The sequence below is a fragment of the Emys orbicularis genome, chromosome 13, assembly GCF_028017835.1.
Source record: "Emys orbicularis isolate rEmyOrb1 chromosome 13, rEmyOrb1.hap1, whole genome shotgun sequence".
In the NCBI taxonomy this organism is placed as follows: Eukaryota; Metazoa; Chordata; order Testudines; family Emydidae; genus Emys; species Emys orbicularis.
Genome location: NC_088695.1, coordinates 24635345 through 24657526, shown reverse-complemented (window position 1 = coordinate 24657526; position 22182 = coordinate 24635345). Strand labels below are relative to the sequence as shown.

General features: G+C 43.7%; 1 protein-coding gene across 2 annotated transcripts in view; it reads right to left on the bottom strand.

Annotated features, from left to right (window-relative positions):
- The window catches only part of MAP2K4 (mitogen-activated protein kinase kinase 4), a 173619-nt gene that overhangs the window by 135044 nt on the left and 16393 nt on the right, over positions 1–22182 (bottom strand). The window contains exon 2 of one of the 2 annotated variants that reach the window (XM_065415124.1): positions 6287–6319. The exons of the other annotated variant lie outside the window; for it this stretch is intronic. Coding sequence (XP_065271196.1) covers positions 6287–6319 — 33 coding nt within the window. The remainder of the gene's footprint in view (positions 1–6286; positions 6320–22182) is intronic. 2 annotated transcript variants of the gene reach the window in all.

The window sequence follows — 22182 nt, the reverse complement described above, 5'->3', positions numbered from 1 at the left end:
ATAACCAATTCCCCCAACAAAAGGTAAGCAAGGGTAGACCTTTATCCTGGTACACACAAAATTCCAACTCTAACCTCAATTTTAGGAAATTATCACCTCCTAAAGCCCTTAAAAAAACAACTGCATCAGAAGACAGCTCTTGTTCCAGTTCCCAGCTTCTTGCGTTTCCTCAATTCCTTTTAGAGCTTGCACATTGTCTAGATTGAATCCTCCACTCCTAGCCTCCTCCAATTGTCCCTAATCCCCAATGTATGCTTTACAACTGAATGTAAATGACAGAGTACCAGCTGGGGATCTGACTGACTGCTGAACAGTCTCCTAAAGCAGGGGTTCTCAAACTGGGGGTCAGGACCCCTTGGGGGGTCACAAGGTTATTACATGGGGGGTCACGAGCTGTCAGCCTCCACCCCAAACCCCGCTCTGCCTCCGGCATTTATAATGGTGGTAAACATATTTAAAAGTGTTTTTAATGTAGGGGGGGAGGGGTCGCACTCAGAGGCTTGCTGTGTGAAAGGGGTCACCAGTACAAAAGTTTGAGAACCACTGTCCTAAAGGCTTTTTGTAACGCCCTTGCTGTGGAACTTGAGGGTAGAAAAAGTCAGTAAGTGCTATCCAATTAATTTGCATTGGAGTTATATAAACTTTGAACAGAAGAAGAATTCAAGCTCAGATATACAAATGTTAAAACTAACCAACAGACTTAAGCTGTTATCAAAGTTTATATTTTTACTACAGGAAAGTATAACTGTTCTGTGGTGCCATCTAGACATGTTGAGAGGTGGCCATTTAGAACTACATGTGAAGGCTTTTGGAGGATGGTTCTATGGTGACTGGTAATTTATAAATACAATACAGTACAACAGATAATATGGGAAAGATGTAGTACACCTCTACCCCGATATAACGCGACTCGATATAACACGAATTTGGATATAACGGGGTAAAGCAGCGCTCCAGGGGGGCGGGGCTGCGTGCTCTGGCAGATCAAAGCAAGTTGGATATAATGCGGTTTCGCCTACAATGTGGTAAGATTTTTTGGCTCCCGAGGACAGCGTTATATCGGGGTAGAGGTGTATTAAAGAAGGAACCTACAGAGTAGCAACAATTGAAAACAGCTAGCCTAAAAAAGAATCCTTGATGATGACGACACTTCTAACAGCTGTGAGCAAACTCCACAGCTTCTCAACCAGGAAAAATAAAGTTAAATTGGAACACTATCTTAATTATCAAAGGAGATGTACTTCAAATCGTTTAAACAATCACCCCAGAAACAGACAAAATGCAGATAAAAATATAAAAGGTCTTTTGACCACTTTCCTGGTTGTTGAAGGCAGACAATGTTTTTCATTTTGGCTTTCCACACACACATACTTATCAGCAAACAGTGGTTAATGGAAAATGTGTGTAAAAGAACCAGACTGGGGGACACAGGCCCCACCCCTTCTGACCGTTTCAACACAGCAAGAGAGCAAACAGATATCAACTTTAGGGCTTCTGAAGGTGTGCGGTTGTGCACTCAGCCTCAACTGGACCCTGCTGCTTGGTATTCAGAGGATTTTAATATTTTGGATGATATCTTTGGAGAAAGATGCAAAGGGAAATGGAAACAGGCTATCTTTCTCTGGGGAAATAGAAGTTTTATGCTCAGTCTTGCTTTCAGTTACTTCCTGGAGCTGTGTCTGAATGCACAAGACAGAAGCTGCTGGCACAAGCTGCTGGGAAAGGAAAGTTGGATTTATTTTTTTTGGAGATCAGGAAGTTGCAGCTTTCCCCCTTGTCAAGTAATAGTAGTAGTAACACTGGTTAGCACAATGGTGTCTAACACACAGCTCGGCAGAAAACCACTCTCTCATCTGCCTCAGTCAGCAATCTACAGTTTAAACAAAGCACCAAAGTAGGCAGAGCTGCAATTCTTAAGGGTGCAGCACACACACTGAATTTAACAAACAGATCCTGTGAAAGGATTGTGGGGAATTTAAGATCAAATATTGCCAATTTCTGTGGGTATGCAACAATAATTCAGGTGTCTGCTTCACAGATTCAAAAGGGAGAATCTGCAAACAAACTCAGATTGCACAACTTTTGCCCAGCATGGAATATCAATACCCATTTGCTTCAGCTTTCCACCCTCAAGCATGCAAAACTGAGAGAACATCTGCAAATAAACAGTCCAATTTGTGTTTCTTTGGCAGAAAAACAGATTTGCGGTATAAATTGTTGCTCATCTGCAAGGAGGCCAAGGAGAAGGGGAAGCTGGGCTGCGTGCTATTTAGGACTAACAAACTAGAATGCTGTAATACAATTGTAAATTCAATTAGCTTACCTCTTATTTAATTCTTATATTGTATTCATAAAAATATAGGGTCAGATTTTCAAAAATGCTCAGAACCCAACAGCTCTTCTAATGCTCCATGGGAGCTGCTGGGTGTGGAGCACTACTGAAAAATTTGCGCACAAGCCAAATAGTCTTTGAGCAGGTTATCACAGAACAACTGAAATGTTTTTACACAATCTCAATTCTAAAAGGACATGACATTTCTGCTAAATATGCACACAAAATATTCAGCTAATACTTCTGCCAACATTCTTCTAAACCCAATTTTGATGAGAAAATACATATGGAAACTATTTTAATGATAATTTTAAGTGAGCAAAATTGCCACCCTTTAAAAATCAGCCTTTATAATGGGAAGCACTCAGCTCAGTAGTCTGCCATTTTTACTACACACTAAGCTTCTTTTCTGTTGAAAGCTTGTTTTGTGATGACTAGCAAATTCTGTTGGTCAAAAAGTTCCCTTGATATTTTAACTACTCACCTACTTCACTTATTAAAATACTCACCTCACAAGCCCAAACTCCTTTCAGCACAAAATACCCCTCAGATGATGAGCAATGATTTGTCAGAAGTACATAAAGACTGCAGATATTTACCCTTTAAGTATTTCTAAGCATCTTCTCTCTGAGGGCCCGCTGTGCTAACAAGTAAAACTTCTGTCTCAACAAAATACATTAGAGGTTTTCCTCCCCCATTCTCAATCTCTGAACACATTTTTTTCCCCATTCTAGCATACAGATTTCCAAGGTGGAGAGGGCTGTGTACAACAATTTATTTAGAAGTCTATAGTGTGGCAGGATTTAGACTCTTCAAACACTTTCCTCTGAAGACAGTTGAGCCTTTCATATTTTGTCACCCTATTGGAACAATTAAGAACTGAATTATGTAAGCCAATTGAATTCATTTCAGGAATGGACACTAGCAGTAAACTTAATATAAATATTTTAATTTACCTAAGATCAAAATCACTTTCAATTTTCCAAGGACTGATCAAGATCAAGGAAGCAGGTAAACCCATTTGTTGGCCTTGCTCTTTTTGCCAGGTGTGACAAACTTCCAAGGAATTTTTACATGTGAAGTTTTCAATTCAAAATTATTTTTTGCCAACGTTTCCTGTATTGAAACAGGTGAGTGTGCAGGAACACAAAGGTCTACATGGATAGTTACTCATTAGTAAAATGTTCTGAATACAGATCAGTTATTTTTAATCCACTTCTATTATTTTCCACCTGCATTTAAAGATGAACTAAGGTGCTTTGATAAACGGGCAAGAGGTTTGAGTTCAGCCCCTGTGAAATGCCTCTGTCTTTGCTGCTAGGTCCTGATCCTGCAAAATCTTTAAATGTGAAGGCAGATCCGCTGACTTTAATGGGGCTACTCACATGCTTAACATTATGTACATGTGTAAGTGTTTCCACAACTGGAACACTACCTTGTAAATGCAGCAACTCTAAACAACTCACAACAGACACCCCTACATCCTCCATCTAAACAATATACTAGGGAGACTGTCTCCATCATCCAAGGTGAGTGCACATCACGGCGAAGACGATTGTACTAAAAATCACATTTCAACCTTCAGCTTTCAGCCAAAGTACAGACCTCAAAACATACAGTAACATGACTTTAGATAAAACTCTCATTTCTTCTGGAGTCCCCACTGGCTGACCTAGCACTGTGTTCCTGGGGTGTTTGGCATACACAGTACATAGGTCATTGACAGAAATACAGTCCAAATGATTTTTTCCAAGCTCTTAGATGATAGATGCATTTTATCCCACTGGATTGTCAAAGATATCTCCCTCTTACTCATTGGTTTACTCTATGCTTAGCATATTCCTACCTTAGAAGCTCTCAACTCCTTCAGGGGACACAATGACAACTTCCTTCTTTGAGGTCCTCTCATCAGTTCACTGATGGGAGATCTTTGTCTGCATGCTTGTGCTTCCTGTGAAATTTTGGAATGACCCTTGCTCTGCATACAAACCATTCTGCTGGCAGAGCCCATACTTTTGTTTCATTTCATTATCAGGGACCTGTGTTTTGTTTAAGAGTTCAGCTGCTTATTCCCTTCGCAAAGCCAGACTCCTCTGACACAGCAGGACCGTGTCTAGTGGAAAAGATTATGTCCCCATGAACATTCTGGTTGCAAGTGGGGAATAAGAAGTTGGAGCAAGTGGACTGAAAAAAGATCCTGGTTTTATGCAACAGTCCCTAATGGAGAAATAAAAAATAAATAGATTCAAACTCTGCAGAGATATTTTTGGTCAGAAAGTTTTCAGTGTCCATGGTACAGAAGAGGATCTGTAAGAGGCTGACACAAGATTAAGGACAGCGTCCTGAGCAAATATTAAGGCAACCTTTCTTAAAATGTCAAGTTTGATGTCAGAACTTAGTGTGCCAGCTTTTCTCAGAAACAAATTCCCTGTGTAACAAACTCTTTCACCTGTGGTCCAGGAACACCCATTTATCACCACAGTAAACTAACTATACGTTATGGGGGATTTGTTTGCTTGTTTGGTTTTTAAGAAAACATTTTTTGATCTGAGCAGCAATCAGCTAGGCATTCACTAGGAAGACCGAGTACTTGGGAGTTTTACATAAGTTTTGTGTAAAGTTTTAATTTTATAAAATGGATTTGAAAATACTGCTTTCCAGAGGAACTTTAGAATTTGCCACACTCTAGGACAAACCATATTGTTAAAGGACATGTATTGTTCTCCAGTTCAGTCCCACTGGCACAGTGGTGTCACAAGTTGGCCTGCTATGCACTGAACCTTTGTAAGTGTACCTCTTGTAAGTTTTCCAAACAGAAATGCAGTGGTCTGCAAATAGCAGTTAACAGAAATATAAACCCTCTCATCCCACAATGCAGGATATTCTCATTAGAGCATCTCAAAATAAATTAGTTTATATTCATTTTTCTAGCGAGCATGTACATTGGATATCAGTCTTTAAATTCCAAGACACCAATTATTGAATATTAGCAATCAACTCTAGATATCTGAATTCAGTTAAAATAAATATGCATATTCATCAAATGCAAATAAAAATTTAAAATATATATTTAAAATGCAGAATGAGATGCAGAGTGGATTTTTACTGAACTACAGAACATTTACCAAATAGAGGTGCCATCAAAACTATGTTTTGGTCTCCAATAAAACTCCACTAACTCATGACAGGCAATTGTGAAGGGTACTGTGATTTGAGTGACATAGCAATGCAAAGTATGAAAAGCCATGAGAGAAACAATAAAAAAAATTAATCCTAAAGAGCTTCCATTAGTCATCAAAAATTGCTTTGCAATGATTGATTTTAGTCTCACCTTCCAAAAGTCTAGGCTCAATTGAAATAGGCAGCCAAGTTTAGGAAGTTATCTACATTACTCCCTTCCTCCCACAGAGGTGCACAGATAGTAACAATGATCCAAATCAATATCAATGTGACCAATACCTACAGAAGGAACTTTTTAGGTGCTCAGACCAAATATGTTGCACTGTTTAACTTAATTCATTTTTCTTAATATAAAGTTACATAAGAAGCAAAAAGTGTTCTTTAAGGAACACTTCTAGTTTAATAAAGCAGCTGCAATTCAAAAAGTCAAATCCCACCTGATTCATACTCCACTGGAGTTTGGCAGTGTGTGAAACTCCAGTGAATAATAGGACTATCTGTGTACCTCTAGTTCATTATTCACTTGTTACAGACATGTAAGTGTAAAAGGCATGTAAAACTTTTACAACCAATGGCCTAATAGAAAACCATTTGCGTTTTTTGTTTGCTTGTTTGTTTTTTTACTTTTTAAGCAATATGAAAAATGGAAGCTCAATCAATGTATAATTGCCATGGTTGGTTAGTTGGAACAACAGTGGATACATTCCCAGAACCAAGACGGATATAAAAAAATAAAAATAAAAGTAGCATAATACTATAAAATTTGTAGCTTACTTTGTGCCTTTTCACAGAAGTTTATCTGAAAGCCTAAAGCAAAAAAGATAAGTTCTAGTTCATTCACTGGAAGTCACAGAATTGCATAACTATTAAAAGTCACATGTTTCAATTATCATTATTAGAGTCTAAAAATTCTGAATAAAACTGGTTTCATGGGCAAAGTGTTATCCTGAGAAACTAACAAGTGCAGTCATCTCAATCTCCTTCATTTACATCCCATGCATTTTCAACAGCTCTGTGTTGTCCAAAATGCCAAGAAAGAAATCAATCAATGGCCAGATCAGGTCAAGAGGGAATCAGCTTATGAGAGTGTTAGTTTCATTGTCATGTTAATAAAAATAAAACAGTCATAACTCCTTGGATACCTTTGCAAATCCATTCAAACAATTTTGCTAATATAAGTCTTCTGCAGTAGCAAGTCATATTCTTGATGATTAAGACATTAAGGAGGATACTGTGTCCCAATGAAGCCAAAGATGTTAATTAATTTCTGACTGAGGTAAGTGACATTTGAAAATATTTCATCAAGTCAAACAGTATTTTACTTAGCATTTCCCAACAAGCAACATTCAGTTTGTTAACATCTGTGCAACAATGGAGGACCAGGTCTGTTAAAACCTGCACTAATAAAAATATCAGACTAAATCAAACAAGTTTTCTCAGCTGAAATAAGGGAAATTACAGTATATACTCGTTCATAAACCGAATTTTTTTAGTAAAAAAGGGAAGCACCAGAAAAGGGGGTCGGCTTATGAACGGGTATAGAGGGGGAGCGGTGGGACACAGCCCCTCCCCCCAACAGAGGGAGCAAGGAGAGGCAGCACAGGCAGAAGGGAAGAGGCGGGGCCAGAGTCTCGCAGCTTCTGCTCTTCCCCCAGCCTCGGAAGCAGGTGCAGCTCCGGGGCTGGCAGGCTGCAGCCGTGCCGCTCGGCCCCACCCCCCAGAGCAGGCTGTGGTCACGCCACCAGAACATGCTGGGGCTGTGCCGCCCAGCCCAGCCTGCTGGAAAATGCTGCAGCCGCGCCACCCGGTCTGGCCCGCCAGAGCAGGCTGCAGCCGCGCTGCCCAGCCTGCCGGAGCAGCTCCAGCCAGGTCAGAGACATCCTCACCTGGCCCTCCCCAGATAAGGTGGGAAGGGATGAGATGGGGAGAGTGTGGGGGTCCCGGGCTAGAGGTGGGGTCATGTGGGGGGTGGTCACAGAAGTTACTGCCCTGACTCCCAGCTTCTCCCCCCAAAAAAATTTCCCCACCAGTTGCTGTCCCGGCCCATCAGGGTAAGCAGCTGGCGCGCCGAGACATTTTGTTTACTTAGGTTTACCTCCGTGCCTGCGGACGCTCTAGGTAAACAAACCATCTCGGCCCGCCAGCGGCTTATCCTGATGGCCCGGGAGCCAATGTTTGCTGACCCCTGAATTATAGGGTCGGCTTATGAACGGGTTATACAAATTTTCCATTTTTACTTATCCATCTTGGGGGGGGGCGGGGGTCAGCTTATAAACGAACCGGCTTATGATCGAGTATATACGGTACATTCAATTTCTCCTTTAAGAGGCGGACAGTGCTCCCCCTGGTTTTGATTATGTAAAAGTGATTTACACGGCTAACCTACCCATCATTTGTGAGACTAAGGATTTATATTCTATTTCTGATTTTCAAGATACTTCTCTATGCAGGCAGTTGCAGTCTTTCCTCTCCCTCCACTCTCACTCTCACCCCCACCCCCACCAACTAGGCTTCAACCAGGAATAATTCTCATAAGTCCTAGTGATCTGTTCAGTTCCTTTGGGGTATAAATGGAAAGAACTTGAGAACTGATGTTACTCCAGTTCACTCTCACTGAACAAAACATCTAACTTATGCAGTGTTCATAAAGAAAAATCTGGAAATGAAATATGTTAGGTCTATTCACATTATACTAATCATCAGCAGTACTGCCCATCTTCACTGTAGTAAACATCTGATTTGTAGCATTAATTTCTCATACCTCCAGTGTTGCCAACACACAATTTTATTGTGAGTCTTGCAGTATTTGGTGCTTTTCTGATAGCCCCAGCTTCCAGAGCCCTGTGAGTAAGTAATAATCTCAGATTCTTTTTTTCCCTAGTCCTCATGATTGCAGAGAAAAGCTGGAAAACATGAACCCTAAAAGGCTTCAAAATTTAGAAGATAAATAAAAAGGACTGAATAGTTATACTTTAAAATCTCAATTTTGGGGGGTGGGGAGGACTGACTCGTAATTTTTGAATGCTTGGGGTTGACAACGCTGTGTCACGTTTCTCAGATAAGAAACCTAAATCCCTAATATAGAATGTACAGTCACGTTCATTATGCAGTAAATAAACTACTTACCCAAAAAGGTTTGTTAAACACTAAACAATCAACTGTACTACAGTGTTAAAAAACTGAGCACATGGAATTATCAGTCCACTACTTGCAAATTAAATTTCACACTAAGTAGCTAAAATCTCCAGGATAAACTGATATTGTGCTTGCCCTTTATTCCAATTCTCTGAAAGATACAGTAGCAGCTAAAATTATTCTACAGGTGCAAGTTCTAAAAGAAATCATGCTAACAATACTGACACAAACTTAATAGGCTATCGTTAATGTTGCAATCAGGATACACACTGTAGAAATCAAAAGAAAAAAAGTCTCCTGCACTCCTGGAAATTTACACATCAACTACAAAGCTGTCAATAACACACTCCAGCACTCCACAGAGATTTGACTTCCATCTCCAGCAGATACTGAAAACAATACATACACCCCAACTTCATCAAACTCACACTCAGGAAAACTTCAACAGCAACTTAGAATCATAGAAGATTAGGGTTGGAAGAGACCTCAGGAGGTCATCTAGTCCAACCCCTGCTCAAAGCAGGGCCAACACCAACTAAATCATCCCAGCCAGGGTTTTTGTCAAGCGGGGCCTTAAACACCTCTAAGGATTGAGATTCCACCACTTCCTTAGGTAACTCATTCTAGTGCTTCACCACACTCCTAGTGAAATAGTTTTTCCTAATATCCAACCTAGATCTCCCCCACTGCAACTTGAGACCATTGCTCCTTGTTCTGTCATCTGAGAACAGCCTAGCTCCATCCTCTTTGGAATCCCCCTTCAGGTAGTTGAAGGCTGCTATCAAATCCCCCCCCTCATTCTTCTTTTCTGCAGACTAAATAAGACCAGTTCCCTCAGCCTCTCCTCATAAGTCACGTGCCCCAGCCCCCATTTTTGTTGCCCTCCGCTGGACTCTGTCCAATTTGTCCACATCCTTTCTGTAGTGAGGGGCCCAAAACTGGATGCAATACTCCAGATGTGGCCTCCCCAGTGCCAAATAGAGGGGAATAATCACTTCCCGCAATCTGCTGGCAATACTCCTACTAATGCAGCCCAATATGCCGTTAGCCTTCTTGGCAACAAGGGCACACTGTTGACTCATATCCAGCTTCTCATCCACTGTAATCCCCAGGACCTTCAACAAATAAAAGGCAGAATGACCTTCCAAATGAATGGACTGTGCAACAGGCAGATGTGATGATCTATTTATATTAAAAAGCATGAGGTCACTATGGTATTTGGTGCAGAAGAGTTTTCTTTGATCAGCCAGTATACCCTGAAGCCAGGTAATCAAGCTCCTGAAATAACCCAATTCTCTCTTCTTTACCAATTCCAATTATTTTGTTAAAGCATCTCAGCTTCCAGCCTCTTCAAGTTCTCAATGAACTGGCTGTGCAGGAGCATTTCAGTACTGGGCTTAGTCATCTTCACCTGTTCCACCCACTAATACTGCAGGTCCCCATTTACTCTCTATTCCAAGGCAGGTCAGCTCCTGCTCACTCTATGTGGCCTGTGCCAGGGTTCTTTTCCTTGAGGAACATGTATCTTCCACCTCCCAAAGACACTCCACCATCTTAATCTGTCAGTTTGCTAAATTGTACAATGATTTCAGCCCGGTGCCGGAAGCATCCCTCTCTTCAGATCTCTCCAGTCCATTACTCTGTGGGTCTGCTGGGTAGTGATAGGAGCTACTGCAATCTCTGACAAACCCGCCCTGCACACCACTTCTGCATCTATGGTGCAATGCTGTGCCCATGGGCAGCTTATAAACAGCAAGGATCAAATCTGGATTGGGAACCCTGGATCTAACAGTAGGAGCAGCTTAGAGACCCAGCTCTGCTAGGCAAGACTGTAGCAGGCTTATCAGCCTCCGTATGTCACCAAGACACCACACGAGAGGAACAGAGCGCCACACAAACAGCTGTGGATTACACAGGACACCTGTTCCTTTGTTGGTCTGCCAGTTTCTCTCAATTAAATATCGTAAGAGGGCACAACTTGTCCACTAACGACTCTGCATTGACCCCCCTACCTGACAACTGCTTATTTCTGGGCTCACGGCCTTATCTCAAATCTCCCTGGGTTCTTCAATGCTCTGCTCACACATCTGCTGGGCTCCAGCCTGCATTCTGTGCAGCTGGGCTTCTTCTCTCCATTGTTGTTGTCTGCTGCCAGGGCATTCAAAGGTGTAGCTTTTCCAGCCAGTCTCAAGAACTTGCTGGCTTCAGCTTCCAGGTTCTATTTCATCTCCATTATCTGCTGTTCCTTTCTCCACCCCAGATATTTTTCCTAACCTTGCGCCTCTGAATCTCTTTAAGCCCTTGATCTTTATACATTTTATATGTTTATTGAGCTGCTCTAGCTCCACCTTCTAGTCCAAAGCTTCTGCCCCAGCTCTGGTTTGGGAGAGAGCTTTCACCTTCCTCTCCCAAGCTTCTGTCCCAACATGTCACACTCAAAGAAGTTCTTCTCCTGGGCTAACATCTACTCAACTCCTCCTGCTTTTCTTCCTGATTGCTGGGGATCTAATTCCACTGCCAAGCCTTCCCTGCTCTGTCTGTGGTCAAGTCTGTCTATGAGACATACAATCCTGCCATGCAGCCTTGTCACTGGAGTTTCGCCTTTCCAGGTGAGCCACTTGCTGTCAGAAGGCAGACATACATTTCCCCAAGTGCCTCTTTTCCTTCATATCATTGCTCTCCAAAATGGTTATTTTCATCCACTGCTTTTGGCATGCTTTTTCCTGCATCCTGCTTAAGTTATAACCCCAGATCCGCAGTCTTTTGCTAATCTAATCAGCTTGCTCTCTGACTGGTTCAGACCTCTGAGTTACTACCTAACCCAGTACACCACTCAGTAACTTCAGCCATCTTCTCTCGCACTGTCACTCTTGGTGTATCTCCCTTGTTAATCTTGGACCTAGGTCCCTACTTCATTCTGCTTGTCCCTTTTATCCTGAAAAAGCACTTTCACCTAATTGGCCACTTTGCATGATCTTTCTCCGAAGGTTTGCTTGCACACATTTAGCTTGGTTCCAATGCTGTCATCTCCTCCACAGTCTGGAAATGCTTCTGTTTCAGTTCCTGGGTCTGGGCCCCCCGAGTCTTTGCCTCAGTGCCCAGTCCCTTCACATAGGCCTGCATTTTCCAGAGCTGTTTGATACTCTGCCCTCCAGATCCTTTAAGTTCAGTTTCAGCTTTTTTTCTTGCACTCACAGACACTGAAAACTGAGCGCCTCTTTAACTCCCTTTCCAACCATGTTGTTTCAGGCTCCTGAGCCTGCCGTGGTTCTGCTCATCACTTATACAAGACCTCAAGCTCTCAAAATCCCAGGCTGAGTGTGGAGCCAAGGTATCTCCCTTAATTAGCTGAGACTCTAAGCACTGCTGCCATTTGCCCAGTTTGGACACTCCACCCTCAGGATTGTCTCGGTTTTGTTCACCCCTGGGGACCCAGGCTTTTCCCTTTGCCACTGTCCCTTTTCCCAAGGAGGAAAGTTCTCAGTAGGGCCACACCTAGTAGCATGTGCTGCCTTCCTACAGTCAAGACAAACAACATAGGGACTTGCTCTTCCTTGACCTGTCTCTATCTTTGCAAGAGACCAGGCCCCCCTCTAAGATCCCTGTCATACACAGGGCCTCTCCAGAGACCTGCTTGGGCTTTGACACCGTCTGGGCCCCTCCCCACCTCCTGGAAGCATGGGATGGGCTTCAGCAACAGATTTTGCAGTGCCTTGTAGGGTCTATATCTCTAACCCCAAATGCTTCACTTGGGTTCTGCTAAGGCTCTGCAAACAGGTCATAGACCCTTCCTGAGATAACAGACTCTAGTACTAACCCCAAATCCAGCTCCCCATCTCTGTTAACCCCTGGTTCAGGCCTCCACTGAGTCTCTCCTGCTATGGGTTCTCTGAACAGTGTATGGCAAGCCTCAGTTTACCAGTCTTCATAAAAGCACAATCACTCAGCCCTAGTGGGACTCCCACCTGGTTGCTCGGAAAGTGAATGTTACCCTGGGCCCCTTGACTGTCACTGCCCATTACTGATCCAACCATTGTACCAAGGTGGGGTGGGTCTCCTTCTGGTGCTCAAGCTGATATTGTAGTGGTAAGTGCCAGATATCTATGCCTAGCTTTAGGAGTGCAGCGTAGCGTTCTGGCTAAAGGCAGGATACCCAAAGCACATATATGTGGATCAATCAGTCTGAAAGGCAGTGTCACAGAATGGCTAAAGTTCAGTTCTATTCCCCACTGCATCTAACATGGCCTATATAACTTCTCCATTATTTTATTTGCAAAGGATAGAGTGCAGTAGATTATAATTGACAGTTATCTAGTGCTGAGGTCACAACTTTCATTATTAATTACAATAGAGAAGTACGTACAAATCAAAACTAAAGTCAGTAAAGGCAGGTCTTGAATTCAAGGTATCCTGGTTCCTAGCTCAGAGAACTTTTCCCTACGTTACTGGAATACTGTGCAGATGAGTCTGTCTCTGTCAGCTACTAGCTGTGTTGTAGAAGCTAGCAATGGAAACACTGTCATTCTATGCAGACAGCACTGCCATCTGAATTGCTATAGGGATGACTAGTTTAGACAGTACTTAATGCCTCAGCTTTAAGATGACATATTGCAAAAAGAGCAACTTGTCAAACTGAAGAAAAAACAAGAGAGAGAAGAGGTATCACCTTCTAAGTGGTATCTATTTAGCACAAGGGAGGGCAAACTACGGCCCGTGGGCTGGATGCAGCCTGTCAGGGCTTTCAATACAGCCCACGGGATTGCCAGCCCCGTGGCGCAGCAGGGCTGAGACAGGCTCCCTGCCTGCCCTGGCCCCACACTGCTCCCAGAAGTGGCCGGCACCACATCCCTGCGGCCCCTGAAGGGGGGCGGGGCAGAGGGCTCCATGCGCTGCCCTCGCCTGCAGGCACCAACCCCCGCAGCTCACATTGGCCAGGAATGGGGAACCGCGGCCAATGGGAGCTTCGGGGGTGGTACGCGCAGACGAGGGCAGTGCGCGGCCCCACCAGGAGCCACTGCCGGACATGCTGGCCACTTCCGGGAGTGGCGCAGGTCCAGGGCAGGCAGGGAGCCTGCCTTAGCCCTGCTGTGCACCACTGCCACCCTGGCGCCGCTCGAGGTAAGCGGCGCCGGGCCAGAGCCCACACCCCGAACTCCTCCTGGACCCCAACCCCCTGCCCTGAGCCCCCTCCCGCACTCCGCACCCCCTCCCCTGAGCCCCTTCCCACACTCCACACACCCTGCCCTGAGCCCCCTCCTGCACTCTGCACTCCCTCCCGCATCTCAACCCACTGCCACAGCCCTACATTCGTGGCCCTGCATACAATTTCCCCACCCAGATGTGGTCCTTGCGCCAAAAAGTTTGCCCACCCTGACTTAGCAGATGCAGAGTAATGTGTGAAGTAAAAATCAAATCCCAAGAGTTTATACTTTTCCCCAAAAAGGATCCAAAGAAAGGTGAAACACCAAATATTTTTTAAAAGCAGGTGTCTTTTTCCATGTTAATCAACCCAATGAGCAAACCAACCTGAATAATTCAAATACTACATAATTTCTATTTTTCTGCTGCATATCTAATATTTCTACACATTAAAGTCACGAAAACTCTATCACAATCTTGACTACCCTCTACAGTGCTTAGTTACATGTACTCTTACACTGCTGTTCAGATGCTTAAACACTTACTTGCTGGATCGACCTTAGCATGCAGCACAAACACACTCAGAAGGCACACAATAGAAGGGATTTAGAATCACAGGCCTCATCACCTGCACAAGCCTGCTCACATTGCTATACTCATTACTTGGGTTTTGAATGAATGCTGAGCACAAACACTTCACATCCTCACCATCTTTACTGAAAGGAATGTTATACTGCAATAATGGAACAGGTGTTAGGGCCTAGAGATGGGTAACTTGGTGCTACAGTATTACTATTTCTCAGGAATTTACCAATACCCAAGATAGTAAATCAGAGGACTGGGAGATACCAGACATGCAGGTTCCATTCCTAGATCTGACACGGACTTCCTGTCAAGGCTGTGATGGGTCACTTCATATCTCAGAGCCTCAGTTTCCCCATCTGAAAATGGGAATCGTATTTGTCTACCTCAGAAGAGGTATTGCTAGACTAAATTAATTGTTTGTAAAGCCCACAGAGATCTTCAGACAGAAGCAGCTTTAGAAGTACAAAGCATTATTGTTGTTGTTATTATTTACCTAACCAAACACAGAAGAGGATTGGCACAGGCCAGCCAGGAAATCAGCCTCTTACCCAATCCCTTTGCACAGGAAGACAGCTGTAATTGTGATATATTTTCAGGATCACTGTGAAAGAGGTTGAGAAAACCATGTAAGAGGGACTGCAAAAGTATTGGGCTGGACAACCCCAGGATTTATCATGGTTAAAAACACTAAAGGAGTTAAATGATTCAAGACATTGACAATACCAAGCCTCTCACACTTAGGTCACTTGTTTGACTCCAGGTCAGGTGTGACTAAGATCTTGTCAATACTAAAGAAATGTACCTTGCCCAGAAACATTTGCTCTCCCTCAATCAACTGAAAAGCACCTCCTGGGTTTATTTTTGTGGGGCAGGGCAGGAGGCACTAAGGTACAATCCAAACAGACTGAATTATCAGCATTAAGGAACAAGTGACCCCAAATCATTTCCCCAGTTTGTACAGAGCTGCCTGCACAAACCTTTCAAACAGTCCTTGCAACCTGGGGAAAGAAGGTTGAGACAGAGGAGCAGAGCTGCCAATTCCACCAGACATCTGAGCTGGCAAACGACCTACAATTCACTGGCTCAGCATCCCCTCCCTGACTCTCCCCACAAAATCAGGCCTGATCTACACTACAGACCTATATCAGTATAATTACATCACTCAGGGGTGTGAAAAATCCACACCCCACAGTGACATAGTTCTACTGACCTAACCTCCCATGTAGACAGCACCTATGTTGATAGGAGAGCGTCTCCTGTCAACATACATACCACCTCTCGGGGAGGTGGATTAACTCTGCTGATAGGAGAGCTCTCTCCTATCAGCGTAGGCGCATCTGCACTTAAGTACCACAAACTATTGCAAACCTGATCTGTTGTACAAGAGGGAAAACTGAGGTACACCACCTCATGAATTTCATAAATGACCAGTGAGTGGGGTAATTCACTAGCCTGACTATAGAACAAAATAAGTACAGCCTGGCGGTAACTCTTCTATTTTTCCTGCAATTAGCAAGGAGATTTGTAAAAGGAAGTGGTAGTATTATTAAGCAATAATCTGTCCCCACCAAGGGGGTGGAAATTGTTTCTTTTGTTTTTCAGACAGTCTACAAGCAAGCTGGCGCCAGCAGAAGAATAACCCAGAATACCATGGATCTATGTTTTGTGGTGTTTGTCTTGTTGCTAGCATTGTTGTGTTTCAGTGAACAGAAAACCTCATGATGTGGGTGGGGGGTGGCTTCAAAAGGTTAACCTGGGGGGGAGATGTGTATGGGAATGCAAAATGCTCAACTAGGAGGCCAGCACCTGTGTAATAGCTACTGTGGAACCTGGAAATGGAACACCAGGTAAGGTGGTCCCCGGACAAGCCCTATGGGAATAATGAGAAGGGGAGGAGCTCGCTGAGAATCAATGGAGGGGTGTATGAAATGGTGTAAATCCAGAGAAGATGTTTGGATGTGCCCCTCCCTGATGGCCATAGAGGAGCACACCCAATGGTCTATGGCAAGGGGTGGACAATTGGGTGTACTGTGTATGAGGTGTTTTGCTGAAAATGTACATATTACTAGGGGGCACAATTACACCAGCCCATAACCAAACAATACACATCTACACACTGTTATCTGGGCTTTGTTGCACAAATGGATCTGTGAATCTTATTGATGTAAATAATTGAACCAGGGCATACTGCCTGATTCCATACCAAGTGGTTAAGTTGGTTTGGACAATAACCCATTTCTCTGTGGACAATCAGTGGACTTACGATATGGACAAAAGCACGTAAACCCTGCAGGGGCAGCTTGTTGCAACTGCCAGCAACTGGACACATTAAAATCTTGACTCTGTCGAAGGAGGAGAGGCAGTGTTTTGGTGGTGGCTCGGATGTTGGACCATACTGCAGTGGTCAGGACTCCTGGTGTTCCTGTGGATTATTATAGTGGCTGGTGTATTGTTAAGTATACATATGGAGATTACTTATAGGTTATGTAGTAAGCCCCCCCCAGTGTACTATACAACCCAGACCCAACCTTCTTGGGCCCACTATAATGGGAAGTCTGGATATATATAATTGGAATAGGTGTGGTATGCCAGTACGAGAGAAGGTGCAGGGCACTGTACTACACAACGGGCAGTGGGACAAATGGAATATCGACACCTTCCACCTTGATGCCTGGCCCTATCAGGAAATGTGTCACCATATGTCCTATGCTTTTCCAGGGATACCTGGGCAGGAGGATCCCAAAAAAGAAAGAAAAAAAAGGGGGGGTGGAGTGTTAGGCTATAGATATTCAGGCCTGTCTGCAAAGGCCTGTACTTTAAGAATGTAGGTGTATTCTTATCACTTAGCTAGTTATAGAGGTACAAAACAAGAAGCAAAATCACAGTCTGCCTGTGTATGGGCCTTCTCTCACTATGATAGTCTAAGGCCTTGTTCTTAGGCTAAGGCCTTTGGCTAAACAGCAGAGGCAGCCATAAGCTGGGAAGCAAACGGTCACATCCTCACCAGTCACACTGAAATAAGGCAGTTTTGGGCTGTAAAAAAGGTGATCCAATCTATCACCTCCAGAGAAAGGGAAGAGCCTAGAAGATTTAAAGAAAACTTAAGTTGGACAGCATCCTGTCTGGCAAGAACTCATTTATCAATAGCTGGGGTGTGAAATCCTCATTTCTTTGTTGTTCTTTCACTGTAGTCCCCCTTCCCTATTGTTTGTCTGTATAATCTCTGTCTGGTTCTGTGATTGTTTCTGTCTGCTGTATAATTAATTTTGTTGGGTGTAAGCCAATTAAGATGGTGGGATATAATTCATTAGATAATCATGTTACAATATGTTGGGATTGGTTAGTTAAATTTCAGTAAAATGATTGGTTAAGGTATAGCTAAGCAGAACTCAAGTTTTACTATATAGTCTGCAGCCAATCAGAAAGTAAGGGGGGGGGGATTAGAAACATGTTTTGCTAAGGGGGGGAAATGGGAACAGGGACACAGGCAAAGCTCTGTGGCATCAGAGCTGGGAAGGGGGACACTGAGGAAGGAAACTGGAATCATTGCTTGCTGGAAGTTCACCCCAATAAACATTGAATTGTTTGCACCTTTGGACTTCGGGTATTGTTACTCTCTGTTCATGCGAGAGAAGGACCAGGGAAGTGAGAGGGTGAAGGAATAAGCCCTCTAACAGTGTAGCTGCACTGATGAAGCGTTTTTAGCATAGACCTGCCCTCAGTAAAAACATGCCAACCATCATCCTTGTCAGTACTCTAAGCAGAGAGGCTACAGATAGGCCATAGAGACTGAACTCTCCCTCCCTGATTGAACTAACCTCGTTATCTCCATACTGATTTATACCTGCCTCTGGAAATTTCCATTACTTGCATCTGAAGAAGTGAGGTTCTTACCCACGAAAGCTTATGCTCCCAATACTTCTGTTAGTCTTAAAGGTGCCACAGGACCCTCTGTTGCTTTTTACTGATCCCTAGAGGTATTCTAGGTTAGGGCTGAGGCACAATGGCAAAGCTTAATATGCAGGATGCTTATCTTGTCACTGGCTCTGTTATAACCAGACAAATGAGAGGACTTCAGACTCTAGAGGTGTTAAGCCAGCTCCTTTCACCAACAAAAGACCAATCAGACTTTATATGTATGTATCAACAATCTGATATAAAAAGTCCTCTTATTCTACACCTGAGCTTGGCACCAGTGTGCCCAAAGTACCAGCACGATAAGCATTTAGTCTCCATGCTCCTGCCTAGGGGAATAGTCCCCTAGGCAGCTCAATGACTAGGGCCCTATCAAATTCACGGCCATGAAAAACACCTCACGGACCATGAAATCTGGTCTCCCCCCGTGAAATCTGGTCTTCTGTGTGTTTTTACCCTCTACTACACAGATTTCACAAGGGAGATCAGCGTTTCTCAAATTGGAGGTCCTGACCCAAAAGGGAGTTGCAAGGTTATTTTAGAGGGGTCGCTACCTTACTTCTCCACTACCTTCAGAGCTGGGTGACCGATGAGCAGCAGCTGTTGGCCAGGCGCCCAGATCTGAAGGCGATGCCCTGCCAGCAGCAGCACAGAAGTAAGGGTGGCAATACCATACCGTGCCACCCTTACCTCTGCGCTGCTGTCTTCAGAGCTGGTCAGCCAGAGAGTGGTGGCTGCTGACCGAGGGCCCAGTTCTGCAGGCAGCAGCGCAGAAGTAAGGGTGGCAATACCATAACATAACATCTGTGCTCCCAGCCAGCAGTCACTGCTCTCCAGCTGCCAAACTCTGAAGGCAGCGCCACCGCCAGCAGCTGCACAGAAATAAGGGTAGCAATACCTCAACCCCCCTACAATGACCTTGTGATCCCCCCACAACTCCTTTTTTGGGTCAGGACCTCTACAATTACAACACCATGAAATTTCAGATTTAAATATCTGAAATCATTAATTTTACGATTTTTAAAATCCTATGACCGTGAAATTGACCAAAATGGACCGTGAATTTGGTAGGGCCCTATCAAGGACTGGGAAATCAAAGTGCTCAAGCACACATCTAAATTATACTGGACCTAAGAAAGAGGGCAGGGAAGCACCTAATGAAAAGATGCAAAAATTGGAATCAGTAACTAGGGACATATTTTGAAGACAACTGGTGCAGAATTTGGTTAGATGTAGAAATATTTTTATTTGCAGGTGCAGGGAAACCAAGGCCTCTAGGAGGATGTCTACAGAGCATTTTCGTCTGAGCAGAAGCGAGCCTCCAAGCTCAGCTCAACAGACTCAGGCTAGTGGAGCTTGCCCTAATACTGTAAAAACATCTGTGCAGAAAGCACTTTGAAGCTGCAGCCTGGACTCTGAAGCCCAGGATGGGGGCTCACTGGGCCTCTTCCCAGCTTGGCTGTGTCTACTTCCCCTTTCTTATAAGTGCAAGTTATTAGGTTTCTTAGATGCTAAGGACAAAATTTTGAGAAATCAGTAAGAGATTCATGAAGACTGTCACAGGCCATCTCCTGGTGCACCTAAGAAAGAGGACCAGATAGAAAATGTTTTCAGTGCTTCAGTTCTTGTCATTTGGACTCTCTTCTCATTGTATTCAGTGCAGAACATTGTGCTTTTGAAAGTGCCAACCTCCATCTTCAATAAAATGCAAATACAAAGGTTTTGATTTGGAAAGGGGGGAACATAGGAATGGCCATACTGGGTCACACCAAATGTCCATCTAGCCCAGTATCCTGTCTTCTGACAGTGGCCCATGCCAGGTGCCCCAGAGGGAATGAACAGAACATGTAAACATCAAGTGATCCATCCCCTGTCATCTATTCCCATGGCAAACAGAGGCTAAGGACACCATCCCTGCCCATCCTGGCTGATAGCCATTGATCGACCTATCCTCCATGAACTTATCTAGTTCTTTTTTGAACCCTGTTATAGTCTTGGCCTTCACAACATCCTCTGGCAAGGAGTTCCACAGGTTGACTGTGTGTTCTGTGAAAAAATACTTCCTTTTGTCTGTTTTAAACCTGCTGCCCATTAATTTCATTAATTAGTTCTTGTGTTATGAGGAGTAAATAACACTGCCTTATTTAATTTCTCCACACCAGTCATGAGTTTATAGATCTCAATCATATCCCCCCCCTTAGTTGTTTCTTTTCCAAGGTGAAAAGTCCCTGTCTTAAATTGCTTCTCATATGGCAGTCATTCCATACCCCTAATCATTTTTGTTGCCTTTTTCTGAACCATTTCCAATTCCAATATATCTTTTTTGAAATGGGGCGACCATTTCTGCACGCAGTATTCAAGATGTGGGCATACCATGGATTTATATAGAGGCAATATGATATTTTCTGTCTTATTATCTATCCCTTTCTTAATGATTCCCAACATTCTGTTAGCTTTTTTGACTGCCGCTGCACATTGAGTGGATGTTTTCAGAGAACTATCCACAATGACTCCAAGATCTTTCTTAAGTGATAACAACTAATTTAGACCCCATCATTTTATATGTATAATTAGGATTATGTTTTCCAATGTGCATTACTTTGCACTTAACACTGAATTTCATCTGCCATTTTGTTGCCCAGTCACCCAGTTTTGAGAGATCCTTTTGTAGCTCTTGGCAGTCTGCCTGGGACTTAACAATCTTGAGTAGTTTTGTATCATCTGGGAGAATCAATGTAGCAGTGAGAAATAAGCATTTGTAAGGTATACAAAAATTTTAGTCTCCCCTACTGCTTATTCAGCAGCAGCTAATGTTCCCTATCCTGCTGAGGTGCAAGCCTGCTTAGCTCCATTCAAAGCGGGGGCAAGGGCACAGAGAGGGAGTCAAACAGTGATAGATATGATGCTGTCAAGCAAGCACAATTGCATTACAAACAATAGCAGGTTATCAAAATGATTCTTAACTCTGGGTCCTTGCACCAGCACAGGCATCTGTGCAATAGGGCTGAAGCTTGGAACGCCCAGGTCAGAGACCTTGCTTAGGAAGTGCTGTGCAGCAGCATGTGTCAGGTCTTACATAAATCTAAGCCAGCAGCATGTATGCCTCATGTTGGGTTTGCAAGTACAAAGCAGGCAGGCTGCAGAAGGAGATTCCTATGAGGACATTTACACAATGACAGTCAGGGCTGAAAAGCTCAATAACCCTCTTTAAACAAATGAAGGTCAACTGCTGCTTGGCTGTGTATGTTATGACAAAGTCATGTCCGGGCCTTTCAACTTGACTGTAAGGAGCCACAAATGTTATCTACGCTTTTGAGACTTTGCAACGACCGTAATTAAAAAACTTGGCTTGAAGCATTGGAGTCCCCAGAGCAGAGTGTAAGCCCATAAATGGCAGGAAAAGTGCACTAGAGAATCTTCAAAAAAATAGAGACCAAAGCAGGCACAAATTTTGCCCAACTGAAGGCTGTGCTGGCAACTTACCAGGAGCCCAAAAGCTGCATCAAATTATGTTAAAATAAACCAGTCTGCAAACAGCTTCAAGCTTAAGACAAAAATGCAGCCTCTGGAGAATACAGGTCCCAGAATGCTCAGATTGATGTAGAGTACTGCATGCTGGGACCTGAAGTCAGATACTAAATCTAATTCCTAATCTATTTAAAACAAACCAAAATAAACCTGGTGCAAACCAAAATGAATGTGTCCACACAAGGGTTTGTACCGAATTAACTTAATCATGCAGACAAGCCCTTACACTCAAGAAGCCCTGCCTGCAGCCCCCTCGCAATTAAATGCAGGGAGGGCATTACCTTCAGTGCCTCAGGCCTTGGCTACATTGGCGCTGTACAGCGCTGCAACTTGCTGCGCTCAGGGGTGTGAAAACGCCCCCCCCCCCG